This window comes from Anguilla rostrata, chromosome 15 (assembly GCF_018555375.3).
Source record: "Anguilla rostrata isolate EN2019 chromosome 15, ASM1855537v3, whole genome shotgun sequence".
NCBI classification, from domain to species: Eukaryota; Metazoa; Chordata; class Actinopteri; order Anguilliformes; family Anguillidae; genus Anguilla; species Anguilla rostrata.
The window spans coordinates 35,112,439-35,136,884 of NC_057947.1; the positions used below are offsets into that span (position 1 = coordinate 35,112,439).

Here is a 24,446-nt window from a genome sequence, read left to right on the forward strand (position 1 = left end):
TGTGTGTGTGTGTGTGGAACTCTGACGACTGAGGGCTTGTGCCAAAAACACTGAAGCGGGGCGGGGGTTGGGGGAGGGGGGGGGGGCTGGAGGACTGAAAAACAGAGCTCTGGGCCCTGCTGCACAGTCGGGACCCCAACAATTAGAATAGTCACTTATGATCACAGTCCTCCTGAAATATGGCGCTACGGGACACAACCAAATTAGAATGCTGCATTACTCCGCTAAGCACGGCTGGGCGCCCGCAGAACTGGGACCCCCCCTCCTGCCGGAAAAAGCACTACGCGCCGACCGCGGAACTGGCCCCACCCCCCCCGCTAGAATAACCGCTACACGCCGACCGCGGAACTGGGCCCCCTCCCGCCAGAAAAACTGCTACCTGACGCAGGCCGGGAGGAACGCTGTACTGTATGAACAGGAATGTGCTTCTCATTAGAGGATGGGAGCATTACAGAGAGACTGCAGGGTACACAAGCTGGGGCTGGACCGGGGGGGGGGGGTTGGGGGGAGGGGGAAGGTCACATGGGTGCCGATCCAGGGTTGGCAGAACCCAAAAACAGTACTCATACTCTGCCAGACCCCCTCTGTCTGAGCAGAGACCAAGGCTTCAAGAAGGCCTGTAAAGTTCCTGTCCTAATTTCTGCTGGACACCAACAATGTATTTAATATAATATATATATAATATAAACAGAAATATATTTAACTGTCTTTGCTTTTTCTCAGTAGCCAGGACACAGAGCTCATTTCCGTACTATTTTCATGAATCCAGATGAGAAGCAGAAGCTGAGGGACGAGCTCAAGACCCAAAAGATCTCCAATATCTGAAGAAACAGGAAATGAGATGCTAATTTCCTTTGACAGAAAGAATGTGAATACTTCTCTAACTTTAGAGACACAGTAAACTGCTTTAAAAAAGATAACATGGGTTTATAGCTTTTTATACATAAAGCTACAGCTACGACAAGAATTTGAACAAACGTGGTCACATTAAATCCAATGGAGAACAACACAATGCTCTAATTAACCGGTCTATTCGCGTTTTGTCATTAAACACTCGGGTAGGTTGCTCCTTAAACGCTGTAGTTTTCTCTGTGTTCTAATTGGTGCGTGCGGAACGCGGGCGCTACACACGCTGTCTGAACGGCTGCGGCCGTCCGCTGCGTCTGATCCATCTGGACCCGCGGGCTCGGCGAGGGGTCCCGCCAAGGGTCCCGCCAAGGATCCCACGCACCTCGAGGCCCGCTGGCGACACGCCCGCACCACGAGGACGAGCGGTTTCTGCGGGTTCAAAGCCAGCTTGACCCCCCTGCAACCCCCCCGCAACCCCGCCCGCGTCTCATCTGACACACCCGCCGCCGGGATCCGCCGTCTGGTTGGCGGGCTCCCCGGTAAACAGGCCCCTCCCTCCCTGGGGGATTCGCCGTACCCCGCCGTACCATCGCAGCTGGGCGGGATCCAGAGCGAGGCGCGCAGATGTGCGTACGGGAAACGGCAGAAGGCTTCGCCGCCGCGCATCCACTTTATTTTTCCGCCCGCTATCCGAGCGCTGACTGCACAACCCGCTTCTGTCCCGGGGATGAAACAGGACAGGGGCGGGGGCCATGGGTACGGGGGGGAGGGGGCATGGAATTCGGTGACCAATCGTGGAGCGCGGGCAACCAGCTGCTTCCAGCTCGTCCCCAGGGCTTACAGCTCTGATGCTACTCAGTACTCCTCCAGCTAGGAGGCATAAAGTATAACACAATGAAAAGTCTTGTTTCTCCTGTTATTTACATGCATGATCGCTAGCTGTTCATATTAAGTAAAATAACAGAAAAGAAGAACAAGATTCACCCTCTGAAGAGTAGATTTTTCTTAAGGAATGCTTCTTATAAATTCAGTGTCAGTGTTCTAGAACTCCACTGCTTTCAGTCACCAGCGGTGATTGTGACATCAGTATCGGCATGTTCAGTTGGGAACAATCTAATCACATGTTTGTGACCTCACACCTCACAGGGTTAACTGCCGCGCTCACTGAGCTTGGCCCCAGAATCGTTTCCGTGACGCTCAGAGCAGACAGACAGGCGTAGTGCGGAGAGGATGAGAGATTTTAACATCAGTGCTCCCCTCAAAGGCTTCCATTAGATTACCATTCAGCCCGGGACACTGAACTACCTCTTCGACAAACACAGGAGTGAGAGCTTCTCAAGCCCCAGTGCTGGCGGCCATTCCGAAATCCAGGACTGGGAGCAATTAAGACGGTCCAGAGCAACGGGATGAAGAGGAGGGAGAAGAGCAAACGGTCTTCAGATAACAGGGTGAACCCGCAGAGGACAGACGGCTTGCAGGGATCACTTGTGTATAAAGAAATACTGAACCCAGGGGTGGGGTCTGGAGTCCTGTTCTCTAAATGTGAAAAGAAAAAAATATTTAAAAACATTTTGCAGAGGAAAATTCATAGTGGGCACGGCCGCACCTAATTCCAGACAATTGAGAGGACTTTCTCTTCAGTTACCACACAAACTAAAAAAAACTTTTTTAAAAACAAAATCCCTACCAGCACAGTGCATTTCCCACAGAAAGAGGAACCATGTCAAACAAACACTGAAGGCAGCTGAAAAATTCACCCAGTGCTCCTGTCAGGGGCCTTAACCCCGGCACCCCCCCACACCCCTGACCCGCCCGCCCCACCGCGCCCAGCATTCCCAGGGATCCGTGTTTCTGGCACAAACCACCGTTACCAGATAAATAAACATCGCACTCGTATCCGCACAAATGCGAGAGCAGCGTCGCACGCATGCGTTCACTGGTACATCTGCAGCCAGCGGAGCAGCCCGTTAGCATAACACACCGACTGCTACATCTGCAGCCAGCAGAGCAGCCCGTTAGCATAACACACCGACTGCTACATCTGCAGCCAGCGGAGCAGCCCGTTAGCATAACGCACCGACTGCTACATCTGCAGCCAGCAGAGCAGCCCGTTAGCATAACACACCGACTGCTACATCTGCAGCCAGCGGAGCAGCCCGTTAGCATAACGCACCGACTGGTACATCTGCAGCCAGCGGAGCAGCCCGTTAGCATAACGCACCGACTGGTACATCTGCAGCCAGCGGAGCAGCCCGTTAGCATAACGCACCGACTGGTACATCTGCAGCCAGCGGAGCAGCCCGTTAGCATAACGCACCGACTGGTATCTGCAGCCAATGGAGCAGCCCGTTAGCATAACGCACCGACCGGTACATCTGCAGCCAGCGGAGCAGCCCGTTAGCATAACGCACCGACTGGTATCTGCAGCCAGCGGAGCAGCCCGTTAGCATAACGCACCGACTGGTACATCTCCCAGAGCAGCCTTAGCAACCGAGGTATCGCAGCCACGGAGCGCCGTTAGCATAACGCACCGACTGGTACATCTGCAGCCAGCGGAGCAGCCCGTTAGCATAACGCACCGACTGGTACATCTGCAGCCAGCGGAGCAGCCCGTTAGCATAACGCGCTGACAACTCCATCAGCGCAGTCTCAAGGTAGCTGTCAATCAGGACGCATCATTGAGTCCAACAGCACTCCAAGGACTGCCGCTCTCAGCAAAGCGTGTCAGCAGTGTGGCTACAGCTCTATTTAAGTACGCGCCCGCTCCTGCAAACGCCCTGATTACTAAACGAGAGAGAGGAGGCGAACAGAGGAGAGGATAAAAAAAAGAAGAGGAGCAGCAACAGGTCTGGACATTAGGGGAACGGCGCTCAGTCTTTGGTCTGGGGTCACGCTCACCCCAAACGGGCCGAGCCACATCCTTTCCTGAGAGATTGGGGCGAGCTTTGCCCGCCCGCCCGCCGTAATTAAATTAAAGGGGACAGAGCGAGCCCCCACTTCACACGGGACGGCGCGTGAGTTAGGACAAACGAGGATGTGACTGGCAGGCAGAATGAGGAGGCAGTGGCCGGGGTATTTAGCATACCCCTTTATGGCAGGATGAGGCAGTGGCCGGGGTATTTAGCATACCCCTTTATGGCAGGCAGAGGAGGCAGTGGCCGGGGTATTTAGCATACCCCTTTATGGCAGAGAGGAGGCAGTGGCCGGGGTATTTAGCATACCCCTTTATGGCAGGCAGAGGAGGCAATGGCTGGGGTATTTAGCATACCCCTTTATGGCAGGCAGAGGAGGCAGAGGCCGGGGTATTTAGCATACCCTTTATGGCAGGATGAGGAGGCAGTGGCGGGGGGATTTAGCATACCCTTTATGGCAGGCAGAGGAGGCAGTGGCCGGGTATTTAGCATACCCTTTATGGGGGAATGAGGAGGCAGTGGCCGGGGTATTTAGCATACCCCTTTATGGCAGAATGAGGAGGCAGTGGCCGGGGTATTTAGCATACCCCTTTATGGGGGAATGAGGAGGCAGTGGCCGGGGTATTTAGCATACCCCTTTATGGCAGGATGAGGAGGCAGTACCCGGGGTATTTAGCATACCCCTTTATGGCAGGATGAGGCAGTGGCCGGGGTATTTAGCATACCCCTTTATGGCAGGATGAGGAGGCAGTGGCGGGGGGATTTAGCATACCCCTTTATGGCAGGCAGAGGAGGCAGTGGCCGGGGTATTTAGCATACCCCTTTATGGCAGGATGAGGAGGCAGTGGCGGGGGGATTTAGCATACCCCTTTATGGCAGGCAGAGGAGGCAGTGGCCGGGGTATTTAGCATACCCCTTTATGGCAGGCAGAGGAGGCAGTGGCCGGGGTATTTAGCATACCCCTTTATGGCAGGCAGAGGAGGCAATGGCTGGGGTATTTAGCATACCCCTTTATGGCAGGCAGAGGAGGCAGAGGCCGGGGTATTTAGCATACCCCTTTATGGCAGGATGAGGAGGCAGTGGCGGGGGGATTTAGCATACCCCTTTATGGCAGGCAGAGGAGGCAGTGGCCGGGGTATTTAGCATACCCCTTTATGGGGGAATGAGGAGGCAGTGGCCGGGGTATTTAGCATACCCCTTTATGGCAGGATGAGGAGGCAGTACCCGGGGTATTTAGCATACCCCTTTATGGCAGGATGAGGCAGTGGCCGGGGTATTTAGCATACCCCTTTATGGCAGGATGAGGAGGCAGTGGCGGGGGGATTTAGCATACCCCTTTATGGCAGGCAGAGGAGGCAGTGGCCGGGGTATTTAGCATACCCCTTTATGGGGGAATGAGGAGGTAGTGGCGGGGGGATTTAGCATACCCCTTTATGGCAGGCAGAGGAGGCAGTGGCCGGGGTATTTAGCATACCCCTTTATGGCAGGCAGAGGAGGCAGTGGCCGGGGTATTTAGCATACCCCTTTATGGCAGGCAGAGGAGGCAATGGCTGGGGTATTTAGCATACCCCTTTATGGCAGGCAGAGGAGGCAGAGGCCGGGGTATTTAGCATACCCCTTTATGGCAGGATGAGGCAGTGGCTGGGGTATTTAGCATACCCCTTTATGGCAGGATGAGGCAGTGGCCGGGGTATTTAGCATACCCCTTTATGGCAGGATGAGGCAGTGGCCGGGGTATTTAGCATACCCCTTTATGGGGGAATGAGGAGGCAGTGGCCGGGGTATTTAGCATACCCCTTTATGGCAGGATGAGGAGGCAGTACCCGGGGTATTTAGCATACCCCTTTATGGCAGGATGAGGCAGTGGCCGGGGTATTTAGCATACCCCTTTATGGCAGGATGAGGCAGTGGCCGGGGTATTTAGCATACCCCTTTATGGGGGAATGAGGAGGCAGTGGCCGGGGTATTTAGCATACCCCTTTATGGCAGAATGAGGAGGCAGTGGCCGGGGTATTTAGCATACCCCTTTATGGCAGAATGAGGAGGCAGTGGCCGGGGTATTTAGCATACCCCTTTATGGCAGGATGAGGCAGTGGCCGGGGTATTTAGCATACCCCTTTATGGCAGGATGAGGCAGTGGCCGGGGTATTTAGCATACCCCTTTAAGGGGGAATGAGATGTTAATTGTGAGCCGTTGCCTCTAAACTGCGCGCTTGTTGTATTAATCAGGGTGCTAATTGATGCGGGGATAGAAGCGTAGCCGCGGGCGAGAGCGAGCGCGGAGACGCCAGCGCAAGATGGCGGACGGCGGATTATCGGGGTGAACCATATGGAGAACGCCGCCTCTCCGTGCCCACGAGCGCCGAAGACCCGCGATGGGTGCTGTGCCACCAAGGTGGGGGGGAGAAAAAAAACACGACAAAAATAAAAAATAAAAATATGAACAAAAAAAAAATTAATTAATTTTATGTCTGAAATAATTTGATATTTTCTTTGAGGGAAGAGATGCAGCAACCAGATGTAGCGTTTGCGCTTGGCACAGTGCTTTTGGTTTATTCTTATGGGGGGGGGGGGGGGGGACCAATGGTTCAGATTTTGTGTGTGTGTGTGTGTGTGAATGAGTGAGTGAAATCTGCCAACACGCCCACGGATACACGCCAGCAAGCCCCTAACACTGGCAGCTCCCAACACCCAGCCCAGAGGCCCAGGACGGCAGTGGCGAGCCCCCTGCATTGGCACACAACTACACGCTACATCACAGACCAGCCAGGCCTCCACGCTGCAGCCTTTCAGCAGGAAGCACAGCGTCCTGTACGGATCAGCGGGTAGAAAACATCTCACCAGCTACCATCAACGACTTAAAAAAAATAAAATAAAAAAAAAACAATTCTGGCTTCTTTGCAAAACAAATTCTCTTGTCAGCATTCATTTATTCAAAATATGCAATTTGAGATCATAGGCATATGCTCCTGATAGACATATTTACATATCATTTAAGCACATTTGCAAGGCTAATGGCCAGGAACATTGCCATAAATGTTTCTCTAAGAACTTCATACTGGCTTCCCCAAGTCTACTGCATTCCAAGGCTCGGTCACTGGGTCAGTATCACAGCACAGGCCAGTTAATGTAACGTACTAGCAAAGAAAGAAAAAAAGAAAAAGAAAGGTGTCACAAAAGCCATGAAGCACGAGCACAACTTCAATCCATGTTGTACATACAGTATGTGCACACGGTAGGGAAAATTGTGCTAAATGCAGGATTGCATTTTTTCTTTACAAATTCAAAGTGTCCCCCCCCCCCCGTACATAACAGTCTACACCAGTGACTACAGTTGTATTCGTAGAGAGGAGAGGAGAGGTGTAGTGTGTGTAGCGTGGCTGTAACCTGTGCGTAGCGTGTGTGTAGCGTGTGTGTAGCATGTGCGTAGCACGTGTGTGTGGAGTGTGTGTAACGTGTGTATAGCGTGTGCGTAGCAGTGCGTGTGTGTACGTGTGGACAGTGCGCTGCGTGCTTCTCTCACAAACAACATGCTAAGCGTGTGATTCATGGCTGTGTGACACAGAGACTCGTAAGCGGGTGTAGCATGCTACCTGGAGACCACGAACGCGGCGCCGCGCCGCAGTCCCCTCGCCGATGCCGAAAGAAGAGCAAAGTGCCGGCAGGATGCTGCAGAACTTTGACTAACTTAACAGGGCCCGCAAAACTCCTGAGTTTCTCATCCGCAATTTTCTCCCCATTTTGTTTTTGGTGATTAATCCCTGGAGAGCCCCCATCAGCCGCTTTGTGTTCCTCCGCTGTTCTCCACACAGAGTCAAAGAAGTGAAGCAAGGAGCCATGATTGCAAAAATTAAATATATATATATATTTTAGGAGGGGTGGTGGGAGGAGGCACACCAAGAAAACAAAAACACAATGAGAAGAAGAGAGGAGTGGCGGGGTCTAGCGTTTTGGGTAAAAACCCACTCGTGACACAAAGGCAGGACGACCGGGCGCTCGGCACTGCCAGTTTTCCCCCCTCCGCCATTTTCCCTCTAATCCACGGGAGTCTAATTACTCAGACCCTGCTGGCCAGATTCAATCAGAGAGAGAGAGGGAGAGAGGGACAGGGGGAGAGGGGGAGAGGGAGAGAGGGAGAGAGAGAAATGACACACTCTTTTGTCCCTTCCTCATATCACACATGATGCACTGTCATTCTCTGCCCCACCGGCCCCGGAGAGCGAGAAGCTGCTGGCCATCTGTCTGAGGCGAGAGAGGGGGAGAGAGAGAGAGAGAGAGAGAGAGGGAGAGAGAGAGAGAGAAGGAGAGAGAGAGAGGGAGAGAGAGAGAGAGAGAGAGGGAGAGAGAGAGAGAGAGAGAGAAGAGGGAGAGAGCGAGAAAGAGAGAGGGAGCAGAGAGGGAGAGAGAGCAGCAGAGAGGGAGAGAGAAAGCAGGAGAGAGGGAGCGATGGAGAGAGCAGGAGAGAGGAAGTGATGGAGAGAGCGGGAGAGAGGGCGGGAGAGTGAGAGAGAGAGGGAGAGAGTGGTCCAGACAGGAGTCATTATTCCTCCAGTCACGGTCCATGTGCAGATTTCATGCTCGCTCAAAGACTTCCTGCGGCAGCTGAGGCGCCTTATGAAGCTGGGAGCCTTTGATAATCACTCAGGCCTGGTTAGGTTGTGACTTCATATGACCGCTGCCAGCACACCTCATACCCCCTACTCCACCACCAAAAAAAAGGATTACAATTAAATTTAGATCTACCGTATCCTGGTACCAGCAGGCAGTACGCTGGAAAGACACTCCAATCCAGTGCAAAATACAAAGTCTACTTTTCGCATTAAAAGTTCAGAAAATTAAATACTTACTGGAAAGTTCTAGAAAGCTCATTTACAGCAGCAATGACCGGGGAGGAAGTCAAATGAGAGTGTGTGTGTGCGTGTCTGTGTGAATGTGAGTGTGGAGTGTGTGTGTGTCTGTGTGTGAGTGCGTGCATATGTGTTCTGAACTCTTTTAGACTCTTTTTGGTACTCCTTAGCAAACTTTAACCTGGCCATCCTGTTTTTACAGCTAACTAGTGGCTTGCATCTTGCAGAGTAACCTCTGTAGTTCTGTTTGTGAAGTCTTCTGCGGACAGTAGTCGCAGACACGTCTACGCTTGCCTCCTGAAGAGTGTCCGATCTCTCGGACAGGGGTCGGGAGTTTTTATTCATTATAGTGAGAATTCTTTGATCATGCACTATAGAGGTCTGTGCGATTACCCAGCTCACCTGTGCTCTCTTCTTAATGATGTTCCAAATAGTTGATTTTGGTAAGCCTGAGGTTGGCCTATGTCTCTGGCTGTTCTTAAAAAAATACAATTATTTCTCAGCCTCATAATGACTTCCTTGACTTTCATTGGCAAACTGGTCCTCGTGTTGACAAATGCCAGTAACTCCAGAGGGAATCAAACGCCTATAATCAAGACTCAGTACTGAAAGCTCTCTTATACCTGCACCTGAACAGGGAGCAACTGAACACACCTGACTAATCAGAAACACCTGTGAAGTCCCAAACATTATGGTGCCCTGCAATGGGGTGGGGAGGGGTATAGGAAGTGCTGTAATTTCTACAGCATTAAAAATATATTTTAATAAAAGCTGTGAATCTGCACTTTAATTGCATGTCATTTGTTTGATTATTGTAAAGAGCCAAATCAAGGAGAGGAAAAAAGTTTCTGGAGCAGTGACACAAGTTCTGTTGTTTTTGCTCTGTAATTGTGCCCACTGGATTTGAACTAAATCAATGAACACGATGAATGTGAGGTTAAAGTGCAGACTGCCATTTTTAATTTGAGGGCATTCACACCCTGATCAGGTGATCCGTGTAGGAATTACAGCTCTTTTCATACATAGTCCCCCCATCATGAACGGGCAAATAAAGGGGTTTTCAAATGAGACTGAACCTTAAGTGGTCCTCCCCCATTTAATGACACGCAGGACATTAAAGCAAAGGGAAATAAAACAGGTTCAGTTTTAGATGTAGGCACACTTTCCTTCAGTCTACTTTAACCTTCGTTCATACGTTCCTTCTGAAGTCTCAGAATATGGCCCAATTCCAACGTGCCCGTGGTATGCAATGCGGTCAACTGTTTTTGTTTGTTTAACTTCTTCACCCTGGGCTGCCCCATCAGGTGGACACCGCGACCTTTCACCTCGGTTCGGCAATCTTGGAACACACACGCGCGCGCTCATGAAGATGACATCACCCCTGGCTCCCAGACTCTATATTTAAGTGTGGGACACCCCTCTCTGACAATTAGGAGAAGGGAAAAGGGAAGGTGGAAGTCCCACCATAAAACCAATCAGGGGAATCACCACGGGACTCATAAGTCACACATTTGGAGGGCACTGGAAGGTCAGGGAAGTACCAATTTCCCAGTTATTCTGGTCAGGAAACCCACCACTCTCCTGCTGAGCCCAGGTCGTGTGTGGTCATGACCTCAATATGACCATCAGGGCATCTGAAACCATGGCAACCTTGAGCCAACACAATCAATTCAGTAAAACAAAAACCCTATTTTTAGACCCAAAAGGCTCCACACATCCTGGTCCTGGAGAAAAGATCTCCAGGTGTGTTCTCCAGTTGAGCACGACAACCTTGATTCAACCCAGCTACTCATTACCAAATCACTGAAGCAGAACCAACTAGAAACCATTCCAGCGATTCTGAAGTCTGTTGGGCATTTGAGAAGAAACTTCCCAAATGAATAGTGGGAATCTTTGCCAACAAGCCAACATAACTCTTAATGACCAAATACTAATAATTATTACTAATTATATTATTGTATTTTTATTGATACAGCAAATAGCCGCTCCACGTTATACTACCACGCTCATGGATTGAAATTCCATAATGAAGCTAAAACTCTATGGTACCAACCCGCACTGACCAGCAAGGAGCACAGCCACTGAGCACACAAGACCAGCGGTGTCCAGTCTTATCCAAAAATGTCTGGTGTGGATGCAGGTTTTGGCTTTAGACCAGCACTACGACACCCGATTCAGCTCATTAACTAATCGTGGTCTTCAAACAAGACCTTGATAAGCAGAAGCCAGGTGTCTTAGAGCTGAGCTAAAACAAAAAACCAGCACCTGCACCGACCCTTTTATCAGCTTAGATTGGACCCCCTTCTGCTCCAGACAGTTGCCAAGGTGCCAGGGAAACCTACGTTAAGTACAGGGGTGTAACAGTTAAGTGTAACAGTTACCGTGCCTTCAAGAAGCTTCTTGCTGGTATGCCAACCGTTTGGTCTGGTTCCATAAGGTGAACCCCCCCTCCCCCCCAATCGAGGAGAGGGGGGCCTGTATTTTCTTCCACAAAAGGAGAGGCGAACATGATGCCCAAAAAAGGAACATCAAGGAAGCGTGGGTACACCAGCGGGGGCACGGGGGGGGGTGGGGGGGTTTTGCTGACGAGGCCAGGAGTGGCACCACAGGACACATCAGCGTGGGTGACAAACCAGCGAACAGCTTAACACCTAGACATGCCCCCCCCCGCCCCCCCCCCCCCCCCGCGCCCACTCGTCCACTTGGCAGCTGGGCGCTCCCTGCTCACACCCCAGACACGCCGTTTGGCGACAAAAGGCATGTCACAACACGACCCCCCCCTCGAACCGCCGCCCCCCCGCCCCCCTGAACACGCCAAACAAAGTCCCCGAAAACTAAAACACCAATCGGGGCTCAAACAGGGCCCTGGGGAAGCAGGTTACCTGCCCTGTCTCTGGCTTCTTTCAGCACACGAGAAACAGGACAACAACAGTCTCATTAGACCGGGGCGGGGGCGGGGGCGGGGGCGGAGGGAGGAGGGGAGGGGGGACGGGGGGGACGTGGGTGGCAAACAAGCCGGGTCTCTGAATGAGGACACACCGTGCCACAAATAAGCCGCCCGAACAGCTAGCTGTGTGCCTTTTCAAAACGAACGCCACCCTTCCTGGGACACCACTGCACACGTCACTTCTCTCTTCATTTTGGGAGCTCGGAGCTGATCGAGGCGCTACCTTCGCCCATGTCATTTACAACCTAGGTACAACTGTGAGGCTATAAGAAACGCACGCTATTCTTAGAAGGCTTTATTATCTCCACGATTCAAGGTGGGAATTTTTCGCAGGTGTGATTATTCCACCGCCCTGATGTTATACATCGCCGGGGCGAATATCCCACCGCCGCGGAAAAGCTGAAAAACGATCATCCTTTTTTTTTTTTGGGGACTTCTGTTCCGCTTCTGGTTCCAAACGGTCCCGGGGTGGAGGCCGATGCCAAATGCAGCCGGGGGGGGGGGGGTGGGGGGGGGCTTCCCCACCGGCGCCGAAATTGCCCGCGCGGGAGACTGGCGCCCACCGCGGCGCACGCAGAAACCCGCCGGATTACCGCCCAGCCGAACGATCCGCGGCGGGAAAAAAAAAAAAACCGGCGGTTTGCAGGTTCTCCGTTTCCCCGGCCTCGGATTCGCGCGCGGTTACCACGGTGACGCGCCACGGTTAGCGCGTAAACAGCGGCCCGCACAGGATGTTCCAGAACTTTCCATGCCCCCCACCACCCCCACCCCCTGTCTCCGCAATCATCAGGCAGCTGTTATTAATGGGGGGGCATCACCCTGGGGTTCGGAGGACAGGAAAGGCAGCCCAAGTTTAAAGTAATTAAGGAGGAGAGGGGACGGGGCGGGACGGGGCAGGACGGGGGGGCAGGGGGCGGGCGCGGGTCGGGGAGGCGGGACGGCCTTGTGGCCAGGCAGGGGTGTTTTCTTTTTTTGGGACAATGGCGCAGGTGTAGAGGTGCATTCTGGTAGGTTCCTGTCTGACAGGTGACCACAAACGGCAGGTAATTACACCACAAAGGTGATTTACTGAACTAAGTGCTGCTTTCCCCGTCCCCCCCGCACAATTAGGCAGGGACCTGACAATGGAACATGTGTCGCATTCAGAGCCTTAGCGGCAGGATGGCGCGACAGCGCTACAGATTACCCAGGAGACAAAGCGGCGCGGAGACGGGCCGGGTGCCACTCAGGCCCCGCCAGGCCCCGGCAACGAGCACCAGCTAAAGCCGAAAATTGGGGGGCGGGGGGTTAGGGTTAGGGAATAAATAAATATTTTAAAAAATGACAATAATAATACAATAACTGCAGGGAAACATTACGGATTTAAAGTAACACGAAACGACAACAGCGATAAGATCTTATTTTTACCGTTTAAAGCACCTGCCCCCCCCCTTCCTAATCAAAGATTTTGGCAAATAAACTACCGCTATTTCGCTACTCGGAGGCTGTCGGGGGAAAGAATTCTCCTCTCACATCCATCAGTCTAAACGGCAAGATAATAAAGGCTCGTGAGACAGAGAGGACTTAATTACCCGCGTGGGGAAAGTGTTTAATCTCTGAACCCGCTCCAAGCTCTTAGGTTCCCTTCCTCCCTGAGTCTGTAGAACACTAACGCCCCTAACTCTGAATCAGGACCCCCAAGCTCTCGCAGTGCACAGGTACCTGTGCCTACAGACTGCAGCGGCCCTGTAGGGTGCAATTAGGACACCCAAAACCAAGTGGGTCAAACGGCTACATTGTCCTCTTCTCATATTCTCTAAACTCCCACTCAACGCCCCCCCCCCTCCCCTCCCGCCCCCCTCTCCCCCCCAACACACCATCCGTGTAATTCCTACATAACATCCACAAACAGTAACCTGTGAAGAGCTCGGGAAGAAAGAGACCAGAGAGACTTCATTTATCCTGGACATTTGAAACAACAAATAAAAATTATTTTAGTATTACGAACACAGTTTTTTTTTTGAGACTGCTGAAGTTCGAACCCCATAACCCCCCTAACACTCCCGCCCCCCCCCTCTGCCCCCCCCCCCCGCCTGTTTCAGCACGTGTGGCCCTGCTGCTGTGAGCCCAGTCACTCAGGCCTGCCAGCGCGCCTCCTGGAAGAGCCCAAACCCATTAAAGCAGCAGCAGCGGCGGCGGGCTCAGCTACACAAACAAAGCCGGCCCACCTGAGACCACAGGGGACAGGATGTGGGGCTACTTATAGTAACCCCCAAACCGGCCCAACAAGAATGGCAGGAAGACAGCCTGAGAGGCAGCCACGCCGGAGCTTTGAACCGCACCGGCCCCCGAACCTCGCTCCCCCCCCCCACCACTCCTCCCCCCCCCACCGCCCCCCCCCTCGCCCCCCCACCCCCACCCCAATCTTTGAAGGCAGGGCCGCTCTCGGTGCCTGCGTGTCCTGTTGTGAACCGATTGTTTCCTCTCTCTACGTGTCTCTTTCTCTCTTTGTGTTTTTTCTCTCATTTCGTGTTGAAACTGACACCCGGGAGCGTGTTTGGCCGAGGAGGGGGGGGGGCTGGGGGGGGGAATTCGGGAGGTGGCGGGGTACGCGTCAGACTGACGCTCAGGTGTGCGCACCGCAGGTGACCCTGCGCAATTTCGTGAGGAACGACCGACCCCCCGGCTCCGCCCGTTTCTCGAAGACACAACCCCGTACCGCCCCCCCCCCCCCCCAAAACGAACGCATTCTATGACGCCACCAATCCAAACTACGCCAACCAGACAGCGAAGGCTGAAACTGCACACGGAGTTCAGCACAAAACCACACGCCAACCGTCCACAGCTTTCAGGAGGAGGTCAACACAACAAGGCCCCTGGTGTGTGAGAGTTACTGCACACACTGAGTGTGCGTACAGTACGTTCCTTTCATTCTGGACGGGCTGACGGATGAAACACGAGGCGATTCCCACTTCTACTGCAAGCCAGAACAAACAACTTCAGGAGAACCGAAGTATCATCTTCAGAAGACAACATCTCCAGCGAGAAAAGCAATGTCAGCGTAATAGCCAATATTTATACTCAGCAAGCTTTTTAAAAAAAATATTTAGCAAGTTGTTTTGCTGCTCTGTAAAGTGTCTTTGTGACAGTTCTCTGTAATATGTGCTATACAAATAAAAGTTTATTGAATTGAATAGTTTAAACCCCTTCAGTCCATGTTCCCAAATCTTGAACATGGACCGAAGTAAAAAGAGCTGTTCTGGGTTTTACTCAGCGCAGTTACCAGCTAACCCCGTAGCCCTGCTTCCTGAAACACCCCCCCAGCAGAATGCAAAATGGCTGTTTAGCTTGTTTTCATCCTGGTACGTCCAGACAACAATCCTTTAACTTCTCTTCATTTCACTGCGTACACAGGCACACAATGTGCTAACAAAGCCAGGCCCAACTCAGGCTAAAAACTGATTTACACTGCAGTGAGTTTTCCTGTCCTGCAGCTCAACTATAAACACAAAACATGAAGAGGACGAGAGAAAAGAAAGAATAAAATAGAGAGGTACGAGTGAGGGGTGCGGAGACAGCCCTGTGTAAGGGCGTGTACGGTATCTACAGAGAGGACACGTTGGGCGCGGACAAAAAAAAATAAAATAAGAGGGTCGTGAGCCGCGTCTGCCGCCTCGCAGGAACCGGAGAGAGACGACCCCCACGCGGATGAGGCCCGTTAGGAGCCTGTTACGCCACCGTCGTGTCCTGGGGTTCAGCTGGGGGGGCGGGGGCAGCCAGTTGTGATCCGATCTGCATCACGCAGGGCACGTGGGCGATGGGGGAGCTGAGCTGGGTGACCCCGGTCTCCCCGGGACGCGAGCCCCACCCCGGGATCCGGCACACGCTCACGGAGTTAGAGCACCCCCACGGCGGCGGGGCGGGGTGGGGGGGCGGGGGTGAGGGGGGGGCTTCGCCCCGGACAGCGCTAAACCCACACGGAGGTCCTCGGTCCTCTCTAATATCATTAGGAGATGGTGAGTGAGTACGCCTCCACACGGACTGCTAATTCACTCACATTACTGCCCTTTCACTCTCCTGCTTTGTTTTTTTATTGTTACAGATTCATCTGGATTCTACAGGGATGGATGCTACTGTCTATTTCTCGCCATCTTGCTAAAGTAAGGCACTTAACCCTTAACACTGTCATTTAATTTCAAAACTACACAAAATGAGTAAGATGGAAGTTGTGCACAAGTGGCCCTGGATACGGACTTCTGCTCGTCGCTGAAGAGCACCATGCAGTTAAGGTCTATAAATATCTCTACACACGCCGTCCGTAAATATTAAAAAGCAGTTAGGCCCTCTCTTCTGCAGGCGATGCGCCCCCTGCCGCACGCGATGCCTCTTAGCGGGACGTCCGCTGGCTGATTACTGACAGCGAGGCTCCATTGGGGGAATAAATTATATCAGGACGGCTCCCAATTCTCCTCTGTAGTATTTGGCCTAATCAAGCATCTGTTCAGAACTTCCAAGATCCTGATGCGGCTAATGTAAGAAAAAAAACCCTGTTGTTTTCTCACAGACCCAAAGTAAAAAACCTTATTTTGTGTACAATTAGCGACTCAGAACCATTAAGAGGCTTTTAAAAAACTTTTATGCATATCCTGAAGCTAAAACTGGAATCGAGGACAGGATTTTAAAACACAAACAGTCTGCTACAGTAAAATACACCGCAGTGAAAGTCTGTTGGATGAACCACTAAATACATGATTTCTAATAGAAGCATAGGCTTGGTACAGCTGATTAAGTTTAAGCTCTCTCTGTAACATATCATGTCCAAGCAAATTTGTTCATAAAATTTGTCATGCATCCACTACAGTAACATGTAAAATCGTAACATCGAGATTAATCACCTTTTTTTTGGTTCTGGAAACGGCTTTTAAAAAGACGTACACTTTCTACGAGCGTCTGCAGGACCAGAGGGTCCCGTCCTGCAGGTAGAGCAGGGGGGCCATCTCCGTCCGAAAGGACCAGGCACACCGCGCTCCCTGTCCCAATAAACACAGGAGTGTCCGCGGCCAGAGAGGGTTGACCTCTGACCCCGGGAGGGAGCGATATTCTTAGCGTGCGGCTCGTCCCCGGGCTGGAGAACGGGCTCGTTCTCCCGGAAGGACTGCCGAGCCGCACGTCAGCCGGCCGGAGCAGGAAATCCCCCGAGCGCCCCCCCCCACCCCCCCGAGCGCTCCCCCCCCAGCGCCCCAACACAATACCGCCAAGACCGCTCAAGAGCGCTAACGCGGACAATGCCGTTTCCTACATCTTTGTCCTCATCCAATGAAAAGCAAACTGAGGATCACTGCGCTGTGAAAGATTAAAAGAATCGGCTAGCGATACTGTTGCTAAAGCAAACCGCTACTGCTACTACTGCAAGTGGCTATCGACACTGCAAAGGGCTACGTACACTGCTAACTGCTACTGAAATTGCAAACTGCTACTGCTAATGGCAACTGATACAGCTACTGACACGGCTATTGCTATGGATAGCGAACTGCTACTGCTAACTGCTAATGCTAACTGCTGCTGAAGCTACTACTGCTAACTGCTACTGCTAAATTCTCACGCTAACTGTTCATGCTAACGGCTCACGCTAACTTCTTGCGCTAACTGCTCATGCTAACTGCTGCTGAGGCTGGTGCTGGTAATCCTCCTGCTACAGCTACTGTAGTCACTCAGATGCTGCTACGGTTAGCGGTGCTCGGGTACCGCTGTGCTTCGGGCCTACTGAAGCCCACACCTGGTTCTCTAGGCTGTCCGCTCCTGTCCGCCTTCAGAATACGTACATTAATCCCTCTTCTGTCCACATTTTCTCTTTTTAAAATGTGTGGTTCTACTGAAGAGCAAAACTGAATTTATCCAATTTCATACTCCCAATAATAGGGACGATTAGCAACGGGCCCTGTGTGGTTGCACATCACTGTCACTGATTCAGGAGTCACAAAAGGCAGAACATTACATTGCGCAGGTGCAAAAAAAAAAAAAAAACCCTAAAAACAACCATTTCCTAGATGTGCAGACACAAATAGGACAATTCTTAAAAGGTCACATTAGGTCATTTTGATAATATATCTCCAGCTGTTAAGGACAATGACAATCAATTTATCCACTTAGGAGAAACCCTTAAAGAGCATAACAATCTCTAAAGGGACAGTTTAAATCCAAATTGTGATTATTATTCTTTTAGCACAGGACTTTAATTCAATAACAGAATTATGCATAACAATACCTTGGCTTCCATATCAATATGTCAGAGGAAGCCATTAGCAGATTTAACTCTCCCTTTTATGCTGACGAGTTATTTCAGAGTATTGACCTTCCTGCTTAGTGCGCTACCCAAAAAAAGGTCCTGGCAGCCAGAACAAAATGAACGGGAACAACTTCTGCATAGAGCTCTTTCATCTGAGGAAGACCGCTGAGCCAAAGTCAATAAGAAAAGCGCAGGAATGTCGGGTCGAGTACATTTGCCATCACGTAATATGGATTTAGGAGAGATTTACAAATAAAAAATGTTTTTTTTTTCCCACTCTCCCGAGCTTTATATTTGCGTAGTAATCGATGATAATGTTTGACGTCTCTGATTAAATCAGCTGGCTAAACAGCACTGGAGAATCCACTGTCCAGAACTCACTTCAGAGTACGATGTCATTTCAAAAGAATCAGATAAAAAGATTGCTCGGAATTGAGATTTAAATCGGGAAAATAATTACGCCACAAAAAAAACAGGAAATTAACGTTACTTTGTGAAACCCCATTCGCGCGCTGAAAAGATGGCACTTTTCAAAGAGCTGCGGTTGACCGTAAAACGGTCGCGGTCTCCTTCAGTGGGTACTAATTTATTCATTAAATATTAACTCTCGCGCGGACAGCGCCGGGACGCCGGCCGAGGCGTCTCCGTTTGGTCACAACAGCACGCAGCTGGGATTTGGAATTTGGCGATTTCACACAGCTGGGGGAGAAAGCGCCAATTATTGTCCTCCGCGGAGAATATAAGTCTGGCGGTAAACTCGCAGTGGGATCCAGACCTACAGATAATTAACTCAACACAACGGAAAGCGTGAGGCTTCCGTTTCTACAAACAAACAGATCACAGTTATGTACTTTGATGAAGCCCTATTTATATATTTAAAAAAAAAAAACACATAACACTGTGCGTACGACCCAATTACAACTATAGTGTATTTTACACAAAATGGTCTGAAAACTGCACTAATGTCCTATGGATTTTCAGAGGAATTGTAAAATCAGAGCAATTAAATAAACTACCATAGGAATATATATATATATATATAGTGATGGTACGATAACATTCAAAGAGTGGGGCTGAGGAAATAATTTTATTTCAAATGTGCACAAGTCCAGTGGGATCCCAGAATCTTCCAGAACAGAGAGAAAACCTCCCCCCCCCCCCCCACCCCCCAAATCAGGTCAGAATGTCAATCGGATAAACTTATGAACGAGAAACACACTCCGCTACTTCTCCTCACTCATCTCGTCATGAAAAGGCACAAAAAAAAAGGTCACATGACCTGGATCCCTTCGTATCAATGGGAGAAAATCCACAGTGAGAAATCCCTGCAATGGGCTTTAATCCAGGGGCTGAATGGGGCCTACAAGTGGGGGCCTCAAACGGAGGCCACCGCGGCGGCTCCTGTCCTCCCCGCCCACGGCGAGGCGCGGGTGTTTTTTGACGCTTTGGGGATTAGGAAGGCGCCCGGTTCTGGTCTGAGCCACCTGCTCTCGCACCGACGACTCAAAAGCATTAAATAGACATATCTCTCTCTCTCTCGCTCTCCTTCTTCCTCTCACTCTCTCTCTCTCAGTCTCTGTCCCAGTATGTCTCTCTCACTCTCTCTCTCTCAGTCTCTGTCTCAGTATGTCTCTCTCTCTCTCTCTCATCTCTGCTATATGTCCTCTCCCTCTCTCTCTCGTGTCTCTTCTGTCTCTCTCCTCTCTCTCCTCTCTCTCCCTCTCTCTCTCTCTCTCCCCCTCTCCCTCTCTCTCTCTCATTGTGGCAGCCCTTTGAGGTCGGCGTCACGCTCCAATGAAACCACGGCGACGGCTCTTCTGTTCAGACACGGGAGAGTTGTAATCGGCCACAGCGTAGTCTTTACACTGCTTTCACACTGCAGGTACTGGGTGTGTGTGTGTGTGTATGTGTTTAGGGGGAGGGGAGGGATGGGGGCATCACAAGAGAAACAAATGGAAACTCTAGTCCCTCCCCACCCCCCACCCCCACTTTGATTGACACCCTGCTCTCGTGACAAAGCAGGATAGAGTGCGAGCCACTCCCCCATCAAAGGCATCCGATAATTGCTTTGTAAGTTTTTTTTTTTGGGGGGGGGGTTGAAGAGAGGCAGGGAGGGGCAAAGGCAAACACACACTTTTCCAAAACTTCTGCACGCTTCCCCACCCCTACTCCCCCCACCCCCACCCACCCCACCCATCCCACTTTTTGTGTCTATCCGAAAAGAAGAAGAAAAAAAGGCGAATGGTTCCACATTGGTCAGCTTGTGAAGGGTTCTGCGGTTTCCATTTGCATATGATTAGGGTTTAAGGGGAGCGTGACGAGCGGCGGGCCGGGGTAAAGTGGCAGGCGGCGCGGACCGCGCGGGACCCCCCCCCGGATACCGCCGTGACAGGACGCCGCGCCGCCTCCGTCTCCCGCTAATTAAACGAATCAATTAAGGAACCGCTGTAGCGACTGCGTGACTGCTGTTCTATAGCGGGAATAACAGCCCCACGGGGAGGCCTTCCGCTGCGTTAAAACAAAAAAAAAAAACCCTCCCGTCCTCTCCGCAAAAAAAAAAACTCCATCTGATACCGTTAGAGACTCCTATGAGCGTCTTGCTGTCATGCCGACGGGAAAAAACCGTTCGGATTATGGAAATGGGCGCTGCTTCGGAAAAACCCCGGACCCTCAGACCCCCCCCCACCCTTCTCCGACCTTTTGGGGAGACCGCTCCCTGCAAACTCCGAAGTTCTCCCAAAAGTTCCTTAATGGAGTCGGCACATCCATCAGCGCAGCAGCCACTCAGCCGTCAGGTGAGGGTCGCCCATTAGCATGCCCCTCCCGCTAGGCGGAGAGCGCAACGCCGGCAGATAAATTATCATATTAAATTCGCCCCGCTCAGTCACACTGATTGAGTTCCAAATTGTTTTAGATGGTTGTCATTAATCCCTACCATAGGCTAAGTGCTTTCCCCGCAAATTTGATTGGGCGGGTGCATCGAGGGTCAAAATAAACAGCACATTAAAGCGGAATCCTGTTTAATCTGCATCGTCAAGAATGCATATTAATACACGGCTTGCGGAAAGTAAATTTCACTTCAGCCGATCTACAATTCAAAACTCTCAGGACCATAATTGGGGTCGAAGGTAAGGCTCCAGACAGTGCTGCTTTCCGGTATTTTCCTTCGAAGCAATGTCATATTTTTGCATAAACGATTCAGAATCATGCCGAATGAGGGGGAAATTAAACAGAAACAGACAATCTGCCAGGGATCTCTCTTAGTTGGCTTAACTTTTATCTGTAAATTTCTGGTTTGTAATTCCAGAAATAAAGGCCTTTCATTTCACTTTTCGCAGGCCGAAATTCAAAGAGAAAACGTTTGGTAGCATCGAGCGACCAGCAAAAGATGTACATGTATTCTGTACCAGGAACAGGTCCATTTTTTTTGGAATACTAAATATTTTATTCTTGAACCATACAGTTGACAGTGATGCATTCAGCTCTGGTGGTCAAAGATTAACTGACTTTTCTTACAGTGCTGCCGACCTTTCTGAAAACTCTCAGAAGAGTGCCTGCCATACCAGGGCCCTGTTTCACGATTTTGAACAACGTGTACCAACAAAATCTTCAGATCCCACTTGTATTGTTCAACTAAATTCTTCAACAATTGTATAAAAGCACAGGGCAACTAAACTGTTCTGTTCTAATACAGAAATATCAAAAGTTGAGAGAAATCGATTACCACCATTTACACTTTTCAAAATTGATAAAGTACTGTACAAAAATAATGTATATAATTATTATTACCTTGATAAATAAAAAAATACCATAAGGATTATTACAACACTAAGATCTTATCGGGAAAATTAATGGTTTAAAAATGACAGAATCTTAGAGATGCCAGAAATGTCCTAAAATGTCCCAAAAAGTTCCTGAAAGAAGTATTTTTTTACCCAAATATAAAATGCTTCAAATAGGCTTCCTCCACAGGAAGTTTCTTTTTAAAAAGTGCCAAGAAAATCTGGAACATCAAGGGAATTTTGTGTCCGAATTCCGCGGGACGTCCCAGGAGCCTCCCAAAGGCACGTTCTGGGCCTGCACTTCCCCTCTGAGGAGCGCCTGTTATTCCAGCACTGAGAGAGTCTGCAGCCTTACAAACCTGACAGGAACACACACGAGTGCACACACACACACACACACGCACACGCACACGCACAACCACACGCACGCACACACGCATACACATACACATACACACTCGCACACACACACACGCATGCACGCACGTACACACATACACACACGCGCACACACACGCACGCACACACATACACACACACACACACACACGCACTCGCACGCACACATCCACACGCATGCACACACGCACACACACACGCACACACACGCACAACAGCACACACACGCACACGCACACACGCATGACCTAAACAGTCTTAAGCAACTTCTGAGGCTTAGACTAAAGACGCACACAAAAAAAGAGCAGCGTGTCTCCTTCCCTTACTTATGCACCCTAATTAAACGGCTCCTCCCGCTCCCCCCGCTCCTCCTGCTCCTCCCGCTCCCCCCGCTCCTCCCGCTCCTCCTGCTCCTCCCGCTCCTACTGCTCCTCCCGCTCCTCCCGCTCCTCCTGCTCCCCCCGCTCCCCCCGCTCCTCCCGCTCCTCCCGCTCCCCCCGCTCCCCCCGCTCCTCCGCTCCTCCCGCTCCTCCCGCTCCTCCCGCTCCTCCCGCTCCCGCTCCCCGCTCCTCCCGCTCCTCCCGCTCCCCCCGCTCCTCCCGCTCCTCCCGCTCCTCCCGCTCCGCCCGCTCCCCCTGCTCCTCCCGCTCGGCCCGTGAGGAGGCTGAGCTCCCAGCCCTGTTGCTGGGGTGGGCTGTGTGCGGCTCCGTGTCCTTCAGCCGGGGAGGGGAGGGTTAGGGTAGGGTAGCAGCGCTGCGTCCCGCTCCGAGCCGGGCGAGCCTCCCCCTGCCTCCCCGTGCCCCCGCTGTCAGACGGCCCGGCTAACCCCTCCATCCGCCCCTCGAACCCGGGCGACGGGACCGCTGAGCTCGCCCGTCTGCGCGGTCAGGAAGAGGCAACCCAGCCGCCGTTTCCGCCTGTCCCCCCTCCTCCCCTCCCCCGCTCCCCCGCTCCCCCCGCTCCTCCCGCTCCTCCCGTTCCTCCCGCTCCCCCTGCTCCCCCCGCTCCCCCCGCTCGGCCCGTGAGGAGGCTGAGCTCCCAGCCCTGTTGCCGGGGTGGGCTGTGTGCGGCTCCGTGTCCTTCAGCCGGGGAGGGGAGGGTTAGGGTAGGGTAGCAGCGCTGCGTCCCGCTCCGAGCCGGGCGAGCCTCCCCCTGCCTCCCCGCGCCCCCGCTGTCAGACGGCCCGGCTAACCCCTCCATCCGCCCCTCGAACCCGGGCGACGGGACCGCTGAGCTCGCCCGTCTGCGCGGTCAGGAAGAGGCAACCCAGCCGCCGGTTCCGCCTGCCCCCCCCCCCCCTTGCCGCACTGCGTGCTGACAGACAGCCCCCGCCCGCGCTCACCCCGCCCCCCCCAGCCGGGCCGGAGGAGCCGCTCTGACAGCCAGGTCACCAAAGCCGCCGCTAACGCAGAGCCGCGCCGCCGAGAGCCCATCGCCGTGGAAACGTGCCAGGCGGGGGAGGCCGGCCCGCACAAGGACGGGCGCTGGACTGGCATCAGAGCGAGCAAGGGAGCGAGGGAGAGGGGGAGAGGGGGAGCAGGCAGGCCAGAGAGAGGGAAAGAACGAGGGAGAGGGGGAGCGGGCAAACGAGAGAGAGAGGGAGAGAGAGATTGGCAGGCCAGAGAGGGGGCAGGAAAACATGAGAGGGGTAACAGAGACGTATACACCTGTAAGACATACACCCCCTTACGGTCCACCCAGGCCCCCCTCCCCCCCCCATTCAACCTGCGCGTCCGAGCGGCTTTGAAGAGCTCTGGGTTGCCGGGGCGATCGCGGCAGACGGCGATTGCAGGCGTGTTCTGAAGGTTTCACCGCCCCCCCTCACCCCGCCCGCCCCCCCCCCCCTCCAGCTGCATGGTTCCAGATCAATCCGCCACAGCGGGGGGGCGGAAGGGAGGATCGCGCTGGCAGCCCGCCCACGACCTGCTGACCCCACCCTTTCAGGAGGAAGCCCCGCCCCCTCCTCTACCTCAAAACCACGCTCAGACAGAGCAACTCCACGCCAGGTCCTCCCGCAGAACCGTCATTGTTCTCAACTCCACTCTGAAGCGCACCGCTAATCCATCTCAAATTCATACGCACGCAACGCACCTCTCCTCCACAGCGGACCTCGCACGCGAGCCCGAATAAGGTCACACCTTTCCATCACCTAAAGCACACTAAAATCCACATTTTGAGCACAAGAGCCCAGCCTGTGCTCAGTGTTTTATTAATCGATTTCCTGTGATAACATAAAAAACTATCTAATAATGATCTATTCAAAATGAGACAAGACACTCACCACTGTCCCCAGATACTGCAGGTTGAGCTCCCCACCGGCATTTCGGGAAAGGCACTGAAAAAACAACAACAAAAACACAATAAATATGTATCAATGAATAATAAAGAGAACTATCAACTACTTCATTAAGAAAAACAAAAAACACATATGAAAGGCACCAGAAT

General features: G+C 52.1%; 1 protein-coding gene across 1 annotated transcript in view; it reads right to left on the minus strand.

The window, feature by feature from the left end:
• Positions 1–24,446, minus strand: part of pcca (propionyl-CoA carboxylase subunit alpha) — a 144,054-nt gene that overhangs the window by 14,941 nt on the left and 104,667 nt on the right. Inside the window, exons 21-22 of the mRNA XM_064311873.1 lie at positions 24,286–24,336; positions 1,128–1,144 (exon numbers count right to left, since the gene is read on the minus strand). Coding sequence (XP_064167943.1) covers positions 1,128–1,144; positions 24,286–24,336 — 68 coding nt within the window. The remainder of the gene's footprint in view (positions 1–1,127; positions 1,145–24,285; positions 24,337–24,446) is intronic.